At 33.0% G+C, this 13,640-nt stretch overlaps 2 protein-coding genes across 2 annotated transcripts; one reads left to right on the top strand and one right to left on the bottom strand.

Annotated features, from left to right (window-relative positions):
* Positions 1-2,021: 2,021 nt before the first annotated feature.
* On the bottom strand, positions 2,022-8,737 carry LOC119605325. The gene is given in 17 exon segments (XM_037958363.1): positions 2,022-2,850; positions 2,853-3,624; positions 3,626-4,698; positions 4,701-4,919; positions 4,922-5,054; positions 5,057-5,202; positions 5,205-5,312; positions 5,315-5,716; positions 5,719-5,839; positions 5,841-6,097; positions 6,160-6,231; positions 6,234-6,654; positions 6,656-6,948; positions 6,951-7,178; positions 7,296-8,126; positions 8,129-8,239; positions 8,295-8,737. Coding segments are annotated over 17 exon segments (6,159 nt in total). The 5' UTR covers positions 8,575-8,737; the 3' UTR covers positions 2,022-2,158.
* A 563-nt stretch (positions 8,738-9,300) lies between these two features.
* Positions 9,301-12,597, top strand: LOC119605339 (lactosylceramide 4-alpha-galactosyltransferase-like). The gene is given in 3 exon segments (XM_037958377.1): positions 9,301-9,959; positions 9,962-10,169; positions 11,480-12,597. Coding segments are annotated over 3 exon segments (1,167 nt in total). The 5' UTR covers positions 9,301-9,580; the 3' UTR covers positions 12,060-12,597.
* The last annotated feature ends 1,043 nt before the right edge of the window (positions 12,598-13,640 follow it).

Genomic DNA, 13,640 nt, shown 5'->3' with positions numbered 1-13,640 from the left:
AATTTTATTGCGCTGTAAGTTTTCTATGTACATATGTGTAAATGAAACACTTAGTTGTTGGCAACATTTTAAATATAGGATTTACAAGTACATTGAAAACATTTCAATTTAAGAAAGTGTTAAATTATCACCCACATATACTGGTAATAATATATGGTAAATGTTTTTTAAAAGTTAAATTTACATCTACTTAAGCTCAAGTTTAACTCTTATCCAACTCTAGTTTAGTTTGAGTTTAACAATAGTTCAGTTCCAGTTCAGTTCTAGTTCTGTTCAAGTTCAGTTCTAGTTCAGTTCTTGTTCAGTTCTAGTTCAGTTCTAGTTCAGTTCTAGTTCAGTTCTAGTTCAGTTCTAGTTCAGTTCTAGTTCAGTTCTAGTTCAGTTCTAGTTCAGTTCTAGTTCAGTTCTAGTTCAGTTCTAGTTCAGTTCTAGTTCAGTTCTAGTTCAGTTCTAGTTCAGTTCTAGTTCAGTTCTAGTTCAGTTCTAGTTCAGTTCTAGTTCAGTTCTAGTTCAGTTCTAGTTCAGTTCTAGTTCAGTTCTAGTTCAGTTCTAGTTCAGTTCTAGTTCAGTTCTAGTTCAGTTCTAGTTCAGTTCTAGTTCAGTTCTAGTTCAGTTCTAGTTCAGTTCTAGTTCAGTTCTAGTTCAGTTCTAGTTCATTTCTAGTTCATTTCTAGTTCATTTCTAGTTCATTTCTAGTTCAGTTCTAGTTCAGTTCTAGTTCAGTTCTAGTTCAGTTCAGTTCAGTTCTAGTTCAGTTCTAGTTCAGTTCTAGTTCAGTTCTAGTTCAGTTCAGTTCTTGTTCAGTTCTAGTTCAGTTCTAGTTCAGTTCTAGTTCAGTTCTAGTTCAGTTCTAGTTCAGTTCTAGTTCAGTTCTAGTTCAGTTCTAGTTCAGTTCAGTTCTTGTTCAGTTCTAGTTCAGTTCTAGTTCAGTTCTAGTTCAGTTCTAGTTCAGTTCTAGTTCAGTTCTAGTTCAGTTCTAGTTCAGTTCTAGTTCAGTTCTAGTTCAGTTCTAGTTCAGTTCTAGTTCAGTTCTAGTTCAGTTCTAGTTCAGTTCTAGTTCAGTTCTAGTTCAGTTCTAGTTCAGTTCTAGCTCAGTTCTAGTTCAGTTCTAGTTCAGTTCTAGTTCAGTTCTAGTTCAGTTCTACTTCAGTTCTACTTCAGTTCTAGTTCATTTCTAGTTCATTTCTAGTTCATTTCTAGTTCAGTTCTAGTTCAGTTCTTGTTCAGTTCTAGTTCAGTTCTAGTTCAGTTCTAGTTCAGTTCTAGTTCAGTTCTAGTTCAGTCCTAGTTCAGTTCTAGTTCAGTTCTAGTTCAGTTCTAGTTCAGTTCTAGTTCAGTTCTAGTTCAGTTCTAGTTCAGTTCTAGTTCAGTTCTAGTTCAGTTCTAGTTCAGTTCTAGTTCAGTTCTAGTTCAGTTCTAGTTCAGTTCTAGTTCAGTTCTAGTTCAGTTCTAGTTCAGTTCTAGTTCAATTTTCGGTTAGTATTATTGGAGATCAGTACGAATTCAGTTAGAAACCAATTCAAGATCAATTTTATGCCAGTCTAGTTCAGTTCTAGTTCAGTTCTAGTTCAGTTCTAGTTCAGTTCTAGTTCAGTTCTAGTTCAGTTCTAGTTCGGTTCTAGTTCACTTCTAGTTCAGTTCTACTTCAGTTCTAGTTCAATTGAAGTTCATTTGTAGATCAATCTTCAACTGGTATAGAATTGTTCTTGAATTGGTTTCCAACTGAATTCGAACTGATCTCCAACTGGAACTGACCTAAAATTGAACTAAAACTGAAGTAGAATTGATTTTGAAGAATCGAAAGTGGATTGGAATTTATTATGAATTAAACTAGCAATTACAATCCAGTTAGAAATCAGTTGGGGATCACTTTTGATTCGTCAAAATCAATTCTAGTTCAGTTTTAGTTCAATTTTCGATTAGTTTTATTGGAGATCAGTACGAATTCAGTTAGAAACCAATTCAAGATCAATTTTATGCCAGTCGAAGAGCTATTCTAAAACAGAAAACGAGATTTTTGTATTAATTAAAATTAACAATTATTGTACTTTATTTTTTCTTTCATCTCATAAACTTTATAAAAAAAATATTATAAAATAAAACATTAACTTAATTAAAACCAAAAAGTTCAGCGGTATTAATTGGTAAATGATTTCCATTAACATTTAATTAAAGCACTGCTTTCCTCTACGACGACCTGCTTATCATTGTGGCTGGACCACCAGGAAATAATGTATGATCTTAAACTAGTTAAAGCCAATATGGTTTTACTATCCACTTGCTGGCTATAGAGTTCCTGGCAATAAGACTGCCATGAAGAGCAGCCCATGCCACCATTTTCATAAATCGATTGCAGAGGTAATACCAACGTAGAATAATGTTTTTCAGCACATGATATTACTTTGCCTAGTTGATCCGCAGACATGGCCAAATATTGGCTAGAGTTTAGACAAGTTTTGTTTAAAATATTCATAAGTTTAGCAAAGTTATTGGAAGAAATACGAGGCGATATAAGGGGTATTAGTTGTAAAATCAAACGATGAATTTCGAGGGAAATGTGTGAGAAATTATGTAACTCTTTTTCATTGGCCTTGACGGCATACCATAAATTATTGATGATGCTGATGAGACCCTCAATAACATCAAACTGATAGAATTCAATGGAGTTAATAATGGAACTTAACCAGGGTATTAGACCAACATGCTCCAACATAATTTTCGAGGAGGCGGGTATTTTAACACAGGTGGAAAATACCGAAAGGATTTGTAGATTCAATTCCAACGTAGACATGGTACTGCCATAGAAACCCATTAAAACTTTAAAGGTATTAGTGGAGACGAGTAAAAAAAATCGGAACTGGACTTAATGCCATGTTTTATAACCTCTACGATAAATTGACGGAATTCTTGATGTTCCATTTCGGGAGAATAGAATAGTACATTGAATTCGGGTATACATTGGAAATTAAAACTGGATTTAAGTCTTAAAAACATAGTTAATTGTTTGTACAGCAAATGTGTGGGATCGGTGGTAAGATTAAAGGTTTTCGCCACAAACAAACCGGAGATATAGGGTACCCTAGGGGTGCCAGAGTTGGATTTATGTTTCATCCAAGAGTTCCTTAAATCATTAAGACCCGACTGCAAATTTTCATAGGTTTGTATCCATAAAGGTTTCTCAAAGAATTTATTGTTTTCAAAGTGCGAGCGGTAACGCAATTGTACACAACCAGCAGCCTGACGCATGTCCTTGTCCTGCGAGGATAAAGCGGCAAAAGTGAGAGCCAGTAAACCATTTTGTACAGGCCGGGCAGGATGAGCATAAGCTTCATTAGAGAAACACATAGACATGAGTGGCACAAAGAAAGCAGGATCATAACATTGCTCATAGATATCCGAACGTTTGGGGCATAAACGCATTTCACTTTCCGATATTTCTGTAGCCCCCAGTTCTAGTTTTTGCTCTAGACTATTAGCTCCAAACTGCCAGGCTTTAACAAAAGGATTTTCGAACTCTTCCTGCGGCAACTGTTGCAAAGTATCCAATTTACGCCATATGGGGAAATTGTCTATGGTATACTCACACACCTGGCGATCTACCAAAGACATAACTTGTTGTATAGAGGGTTTCCTGCTGTGTCAATTTGGCTCTTTCCTCATCGGCCGCTTTAAGAGCATAAAATGCTATTGCACTTTCTCCCCAAATAAAAGGTCTATACTTGGCCAAACCACAGTCGTAATATTCAAACAAATTCAACAAAGCCAAGCAATAACGATCCGAATCATAGAGTTTAGCTTGATAAGCACCCAAAATAACAGGAATTTGTGCCTCTTGAAGGGACGAAGGTGATTTCTTAGCCATTATATACAGCAAATGTAAAACTTGAGTTTTAACTTTTGATTGTGGAGGTTTGTTAAGAACAATATCATAGAATTTGGAATGAGTAAAGATCATTTCATAGAGTTGAGCACATTCAGCATTAGCGGTGGAATCGGCACAATCCTCAGAGTAATCGTTATACAAATTATCGGCTAAATAGGCCAATAATTGCAATAACAAACCATTGAATTTATCATTGACATCCAGCTCAACATCGGTTTCATTTATATGCATGCCCGTTTTCAAACAAGATTTACAAAACTGCAGCCATTGCTGGGATTTCAAAAGTTTTGAGAAATCTGGCGAAAACTCAGAAGCCTTAGCATCTTCTGTTGCTTTTTCTTCCAACTCCAAAGATTTACTCAAATTCCAGCCATATTTAAACCACTCCTGTACTTGATAACTTATTATTAATAACTTTTCCTCATTTAATTTCTGCATTTTCAAATCCAAAGATAACATTTGCACCTGCAGCATTATGTAGTTGACAAATATCGAAGATTTTTGTTTTAATTCATTATTAAGGAAGGCCTTTTCATAGATTTTATATATGGTTCTCAATTGATAGGTTTCTATGTGCTCAAATTTGAATTGTTTGTTGCAGAAATCTTTGCATTCGGTTAAAGGCATACACAGCTCTATTAGTTTCAAACTGGTGTCCACATGTTCCTTGTAAATCATGCCTGCTTTTAAGGGTTTTTCTATAGTTCTCATAAAAAACCATTTTTATAATTTGATAGACTTTTTGTAGGATGGCAGAATCTATCTCCAAGTTTTCTTAAAAGCCAAATCCATTAAGGGATACATGAGTTCTTTTTATCCATATTAATCTCCAAATTGTCTTTAAATATTCGTTAAAGGATTATTACGTTCAACACTAAGGCCGCCAACTTAATGCAAGATTTAGTTAGTTTTCTTTCTTTGAAAAAGGATTCAAAGAACTTGCTGTCCAATAAATCTATAAACTGATGATTTATTATTAGGAAATTATAAAAAGAGTCCTCCAAAAGTTCCACATTAAAATCTCCGGAAAGTTTTTAAAGAAATTACAATAGATTTTGCTAAACTTCTTAATAAATTCCGAACATTTTATAGAGTTCTTTAAATCCGCCAAACGTTGCAGCACAGCAACCACCAAGGAGTAATAAATAGTTTTTTGATTGTTGTTTCTATTAAGAAAAAGTCTTTGTAGGTTAAATTGTCGGCTAACAGGTTGAGTATATCCCGGCATTGTTCAGCTGATAACTGGAAGGCTTTGAAGAGGTTTAAAAACTCCTCAAAATGTTGTGAGTTGGCTTTCACTTCATCCTTATTGTTAAGGAAATAGCAACCGCCTTAACCAATTTCAATTTGAAATTTTCCGCATACAAATCAAAGTTTTCCAAGGAATGGCAATGTTCAGTTAAAAGATTAAGGAACAGGAGATAATTTTAAATGAGTCCTGCATAAAATCCACCGATAACAATTCATTTGATTTGATCGCATGCAATCTAACGCCATAGATATATTTCAATAATTTGTGTGCGAATAATTCATTATTTAAGGCATGATCTTCCTCATTTAAGGGAGCATCTTCTTGGGCAGGGAAACGCAATATCATGTCTATACATATCTTTACAAATTCAGCACATTTTTCTGCCTGCTGTTGCGACAACATTTGTTTCAACTGTAATTGTTGCACCTCAAACAAAACATGTTGTATATAGATCATTAGCAAACGAGGATTTTGTATGAGTCGTGAGAACTTCTTCATATTTCCCTTAAACTCCACTTCACAGACATCTTCCTGGGATTTACTTTCGAAAATTTGTTCAAAATCTTTTTGTCCATTAAGGCCAATGAAGAGACTTCCTTAAGGCAGGGTATTACTTTGCTAGATTTACTATCCACAAATAGAAGAGTTTCCTTACACGGTTCTTTACTGAGCCAATTTTGCATATAAGGCAACATGGATTTAAAAATGTTGGGCGTACAAAGTCATAGCGCTCTCTGCTGAGGGATAGTAGTGGTACATTAAAAAGCAAACAATTTCCAAATATCTGCTTAAAGGAGGTTCGATTTCTACTCCTTTGTATATCAAAGGCATTAGTTTGCTAATAGTTAAGGTTTCCACATAGGCTTGTACAGATAGACCTTGTTCTATGTTAGAGAACAAAGTATGTAAATTATCTGTATTAGCCGCCAACTCTATAGATTTAGGCATTTCCACTCAGCTTTAGTTACCTAAAAAATAACAAGATTAACATTGAAAACCCTTTAAAAACGTAAAAATTATTTAGTATATACCTTTAAAACTTCATTAAACACCTGGGCCACCACATTAACCGTCTCCACATCGACAAATTTTAAAGCTCTAGCCACAAATCTATCTCCAGTTCTCCCGCCTCAAAAATGCCGGTATTTTTAAATATATTCCGGAGTAAAGCTCCCGCCTCACGACTTACTTCCTCCTCACCATAAACAAAAGCCTTAATGAAAGATCTCAAAACACTGCTAAAACGTTCTTTTTGCGGTTCCAACGCCTTGGGGAACAACCATAATATAGTTTTTATAGCTTTCATTTCTAATTTAATATTGGTTTTTATTTTTGCTTCCCCTGCTATCTCTTGCTCCTCTTCCTGGGCATATAAAGGTCTCAGCAATTCTAAATAATCCAATATAACTGAAGTTTTATTAACAAACGTGCGGTTTTCTTGGCATAAAATCAATATTAAATCCAAGGCCACATCCAAATGGGCCAAAACATCTACACCCTCTTGCTCCTTTAAAGTGATGGGACATATTTAAAGACATTAATATATTCTCCATAGTGGGGAAATTCATTAATAAATGATTTAAAATATCAAATTTAAAACGTCTCAAAGAATTGGAATTCTTATTCTGTTCTCTTTGATTGATGATCTGCATATAGTTGGTATACTGTTGGAACATGGCCAACAGCAAGCGATTAGTGGCTAAACGTTGTTCAAAGTCTTTGTGTAATAAAAATTTATTGCCATTAATATGCACCAAAGCCTCCAAGGGTAAACAAATGTCTTTAATCCAAAAAGAAAAATCAGTTAAGGTGATTTATCCAGGGCACCCTTAAGATGACTAGGATGACAGGCTGTTATGACTTTTGTCAAGAATTCTGCTGCCTTTAGCCAATAGCGAGAGGCGGTACGTAATGGATTTATAATGCCAGCAAAATTACGCACAGAATTACGGAAAAGATCTGGACAGGATTCGAGGATTTTCATAACCAAGTCGGTTTTGCGTTCATCGGCATGAGGGATATACATATAGCCCATAATTTGACCTGTAAAAGGGGGGAGGAAGATAAACAATTAATAATCTAAAGATATAGTGAAGTCTGCCATAAAAATGTTAGACAAATTTATGTCTCTACATCTTAACTATTTTTTGCAACACTCACCTTGTATAGTATTATGTTTCTGACGGAAAAACTTAACCGTATCAAAAGCAATACCAAATTTCCTCGAGGTCAACAAAACCAACAAAAATTCATGTACAGCTTTCGATACTGCCTCCTTCTCCTGAGGATTTATTAAATGTTCCATTTCAGCAACACTAACATTCTTGTTGGCTCCCTTTTTACCCACATGCTTGGCAGCAAAAACCCTAGGTCCCTTCCAGTCATACAACTGAACAAATGACTTACAACAATCCAAATCAAAGACATGAATCTTTTTAGTTTTGGAAATATCCGGACATTCAAGAACATATTTCTTGAGTGTACTCAAAACTACACACACTGTAACAGAATCATCATAGGGAAGACCAGCAGCTAAAGCTCTAATTAGAGAACCACGATCTAGTATATTGCGTATAAGCAAAGTATTGCCATCTACTAAATAGGCCAGAACAAAGTGTATGAAACATTTACGCACTGTTTCGAAATCTTGATCAAACTTCTGCTGCTGTTGTTTTTGTTGTTGCAGTTCAAATTGGGAGTGCGAAAGAAATTGAGTAATATTCTTTACATTTGATAGAATATCATAGGAAGAGAGAACCTGACGACCCAATTGGGGTTCTACACACACAATGGCGGTTAAAAGTTTTAAGGCCACTTTACGATGATTAAATTGGGCTGATTTTAAAAGCAGTTCCAACAGCGAGCCATGGGATTTTAAAAAATAACGTGAAGCATGTACTGCCGATTCCATATGATTACGTTGATTACTTAGAATCTCCATAATAACCAATTGCAAAGCTTCACAAATATAGGCAATGTGTAAAATATTCGTTTATCAACACGCTCTAAGGCCTCAGCAAATTCCAAAGGTTTACCACGTTTCTCTATGTATTTGGCAATAGTCTGAGGACGTGACTGACACAGATAAAGAAAATGTCTTAATTCTGCAAAATAATCAAAATAATATTAAAAATTTTATTTATAACTAAAAAAACTTACCTGTGATAAACTTATCTCCTCTTAACTTGGTGCGGAACTCCATCATTTTGAAATCTTTTGAAAACTTAATTTCTTTTTCCTCTGTATCGAAGCCGGAATCCTGTGGCGAGTCTTCCATTGCTTCTGAGGAGTTGTTTAAATTTTTCTTTTTAGTTTTCTCTTTTTTAGGAGTTGTTGATTTCTTAGTTTGCTTTTTGGGCACCACCTCGGCACCTTCATCTTCTTGCGGAGCACTTTCATCATGCTTTCGTTTTCTTTTATTATTCACTTCCACTGCCATTCTTTAATGATTTCTTTATAGTGTTTTATACGTTTTAGTTAAATTTTCTTTAAAAATTATTTAAAAATCTACAAATAACACAAATTCCTTTGAAAAATATTAAATTTATTCCACCAAGTGCCCTGCACGTGTTGTTTTGTTTTCTTCTTTGCCGCAAACTACAGAGATGTAAGCTGTGCATTTGAACGTCGACAAAACTAGCCGTCATGGTATTTATTTATTAACGACGTTAAAAATAGTTCAAATGTAGTTTATAATATAAAATAAATGTTTATGCGGTTTTTCGCTATATTTTACGGCGAATCTAGGAGCAAAATCATGCCCATAAGAAATACATATGTATATATAAGTATTCTTGGACAAATTTTGCAAACAGCAAGCTCAAAAACTTGTATTGTATAAATGTTCCTATACTTTGTTGTTGTTAGAATCGATTATGTAAATTTTTTAATTTATCCATTAATCATTCATTCAAATTGTTATAAAAACATTAAAATTCATTCTAATGTTAATTAAAACATTGGAATGAATTTTAATTGAATTTTAACAACTACTACATGCAAATACAACCTTGTGTTTACAATTGTTTTGTTTACAAACAACAGCTGTTTGTGATGCCACTCATATGTCCTCCGTGTTATCACTAATGCTGCCACTATTAAGAATTTAATAGCAGCGCTGCCTAAATATTCTAATTGTATTTTTTTTTTTTTGTTTACACTCGATTGTTGTTGTACAATTTTTTTCAATTCATTCATTAATTAATTAATCGCTGAGCACTAAAGCGTTTTAACATTTCAACCCTCTTATTTTTAATAAAATCCATTAAAATTAAATCTAATGTGAGTTATAATTACAATAAAGCGACGAAAAAACTTAAAATTAAATAACAAAATCAATTAACGTAACCAACCTGTGCTATTAGCAACAACCACAACAACACAAAATCTATACTAGACAAATTTTCAATGAACTTTATAAAATTCCAAAAACTTTTGGAAAATTTATGTTGGTAAATTTTCGTCTAAGATTTATGTTTCTTTTTCTTGTGATCCTATGTATAATTGGTGTAATATTTACTCTATATCAAAAACCCGATATACGTTTGTGTTTTGTTGATTCTCCTAATGTAGTACAGTCACAAAGTGTTGGTAATGAGAATTCCTCGTCGGATTTTTGGGGTTTGGAAAAACTGGAAGATATTTTGCTGGCCAAAATACAGCCTACACCAGGTAAAAGTATATTTTTTCATGAAACCTCCTGTCCCCAATTGCAAAACAACTTAAAAACGTCCACCTCAGTTGATAAAGAGGCGTTTCATTGGCATATGGTGAAACTAAATGCTAGACAAGCTTGTGCTATAGAATCGGCTGCCCTTCACAATCCAATTCACAAGTATTTGTATTATTTGCTAGTCCTCGCTATAAGTATAATAATAGTAATCGTAATAGTAGTTCAGCGGGCCCAGAAGTAGCTTTGATAGATGCTATCTTAGCCTATCAAAATGTTCATTTGAGAAATCTAAATTTATGGACCTATGCAGCTAATACACCCATTTATGATTGGTTGAAGGATGGAGCATTGTTTAAGTCTAGGTAAGTACAGGGCAGTTACTGTCTCTATTCATAAAGGTTTAATTTAGTTCTTGATATATGTAGGTACCTTCCATCTATTATCAAATTTGGACTTTATCAATCTATATTTTGCGTTGCACTTTCGTTCTACACCTCTTACTCATAATATGTATAACAAATTAATGTATCAACAATAAAAAAGTTTACAAATACAACGCAAATATGTGTTGTACAAAACAAAATGCATATTTTTATAAAAAAAAAAAATTATACAGTGGTCGATAGAATAGATCATGTTATATTGCGGAATATACTATAGACTAGTTTCTAGACTAAAGTGTATATTAATCGATGGATTAGACTATAGTCGAGACTAAGGACAATACTATAGACTAGACTATAGAATAAAATATGGACTAGACTACACTATAGAATTGACAGTAGACTAGACTATAGACTAGACTATAGACTAGACTATAGACTAGACTATAGACTAGACTATAGATTAGACTATAGACTAGACTATAGACTAGACTATAGACTAGACTATAGACTAGACTATAGACTAGACTATAGACTATAGACTAGACTATAGACTAGACTATAGACTAGAATATAGACTAGAATATAGACTAGACTATAGACTAGACTATAGACTAGACTATAGACTAGACTATAGACTAGACTATAGACTGGACTATAGACTAGACTATAGACTAGACTATAGACTAGACTATAGACTAGACTATAGACTAGACTATAGACTAGACTATAGACTAGACTATAGACTAGACTATAGACTAGACTATAGACTAGACTATAGACCAGACTATAGACTAAACTATAGACTAGACTATAGACTAGACTATAGACTAGACTATAGACTAGACTATAGACTAGACTATAGACTAGACTATAGACTTGACTATAGACTAGACTATAGACTAGACTATAGACTAGACTATAGACTAGACTATAGACTAGACTACAGACTAGACTATAGACTAGACTATAGACTAGACTACAAACTAGACTATAGACTAGACTATAGACTAGGCTAAAGTCTAGACTATAGACTAGACTATAGACTAGGCTAAAGACTAGACTATAGACTAGACTATAGACTAGGCTAAAGACTAGACTATAGACTAGACTATAGACTAGGCTATATACTAGGCTATAGACTAGACTATAGACTAAACTACGAAATATTTATTCTATGGAAAACTGTAGAAAATGTTTTCCCATCAAAAGTTTTTCCCAAAATTTATTTTTAACCTAAAATTCTATCATTGTTTAAATATTTTTTCTCTTTTTTCTTTTTTTCACAGTTACGTCCTCTCACACATATCGGATTTTTTACGTTACTTAACCCTCTGGCGTTGGGGTGGCACCTATCTAGATATGGACATTGTCATGTTGCGTTCCATGGAAGATTTGCCACCCAATTATACAGGCGCTGAATCTAATACTCATTTAGCAGCTGGTATTATGAACTTTGACTCTGACGGATTTGGTCATGAAATTGCCTATCAATGTTTGCAAAATTTTCAACAAACTTTCGACGGCAGCAATTGGGGCAATAATGGTCCGGGTGTTATAACAAGAGTTATAAAAAATATTTGCGATACTGATAATATAGAATTAATGATGGATACTAAACGTTGTATGGGTTTTAAGGTATTTGGCATAGACGCATTCTATGCCATACCCTGGCTTCAATGGGAACATTTCTTTGAGCCGGAACTATTAGAGCAAACAATGAGACGTACACAAAATTCCTATGTGGCTCATATATGGAATAAACATTCGATTAAACGACCCATTAGAGTAGGTACAAAGTGTGCATATTGTTTAATGGCTGAAATGCATTGTCCTCGTGTTTATAAGGCAGCTGGTGAATATTTTTAAATGTTTTGTGTAGTTTTTAATTTTGTTAAATTAGTTTAATTATGGTAACTATATACAAAAATACGTGTAACATCACATTCCCTACTATCCCTATTATTTTAACATATAACTTGTTTTTATTAGTTACATTTTTATTATTTGTTTAATATTTCTATGTTTTCGTATTAAGAATCTCAAGAATAATTTTGAATCTCACAAATATTGTTTTTAATTTGTTTAATCGAATCTCAAAAATTTTGTTTTAATTTATAACCATTAGCCGAACTTCATATTCATATTTCTTTTTGAAAATATTTGAAAACCAAAGCAATTTTTTAATGGACGCTTATGTATTTTAAATTTACTATATATTGTATGTACGTCTATATATTTATACATATATTTTTTATATAATTATATGTATAATATTGTTTTATTTATAAATGTAGTACATAATTATTTGTTTTATGTAAGTGTAATAACAATTGTAGACAATATACTAAAAACTAAAAGATGAACAAAGATAATTTTAATAAAATATAAATCTTTTTTATAAGAATTGAAAATGTCTAATAATTTATAGATATTTCTAACACTTGGACTTTATCAATACTTTAGAAAAACATTTTGAGTTGAAATTTTTTTTATAAAGCTTTTACTCATAATACATAGTTACAGTGATAGATAGAGTAGATCCAGTTATATTGTAGAGTAGACTAAAGACTAAACGACCAAACTGTAGATTAATCGATAATCTAGATTATTGACTTTATTATAGGATAGATTGTAGTATAAAATATAGAATTGAACATAATCTAGACTATAGACTAGACAAATCTGTAGACTGGCTTTTTGAGTAACCATAGAATAACAAGAGACAATATTATGGACTAGAATGTCGACTATAGACTAGGCTATATACCACACTATAGAATATTCTTTGTACTAGACTAAAACTGAAGCTTAAGACTATAGACTATAAACAAGACTATATTCTAGACTACAAACTAGACTATAGCAAAGACTATGGACTAGATTATAGACTTGACTATAGACTATAAACAAGACTATATCCTATAGCCTATAGACTATAGGCAAGACTATGGACTTGATTATAGACTAGAATATACTATAGACTAGGCTATAGACTAGAATATAGACTAGACTATAGACTAGGCTATAGACTAGACTATAGACTAGACTATAGACTATACTATAGACTAGACTATTGACTAGACTATAGACTAGACTATAGACTTGACTATAGACTGGACTATAGACTAGACTATAGACTAGGCTATAGACTAGACTATAGACAAGAATATACTATAGGCAAGACTAGACTATTGACTAGAATTTTAACTAGTCTATAGTCTAAACTATAGATAAAACTATAGTCTAGACTATAAACTAGCCGATAGTCTATACTATAGACAAGATTATAGACTAAACTATAGAACAGACTATAGACTAGTTTTGTATTAACGTATAATATACTGAGACGGGATTTTTCTCATGTTTATTAAAGTAGATTCACAACAAGTGTTGTTGAAACTAATCTTACACTAGATCAGACTATAGACTAGATTATATACTAGACCA

This window comes from Lucilia sericata, unplaced genomic scaffold (genome assembly GCF_015586225.1).
Source record: "Lucilia sericata isolate MDLA Ls3-8-SP2 unplaced genomic scaffold, ASM1558622v1 Contig000476F_arrow, whole genome shotgun sequence".
Taxonomy (NCBI): Eukaryota; Metazoa; Arthropoda; class Insecta; order Diptera; family Calliphoridae; genus Lucilia; species Lucilia sericata.
The sequence above is the reverse complement of the archived record's forward strand: the minus strand, read 5'-3'. Positions and strand labels throughout refer to the sequence as shown.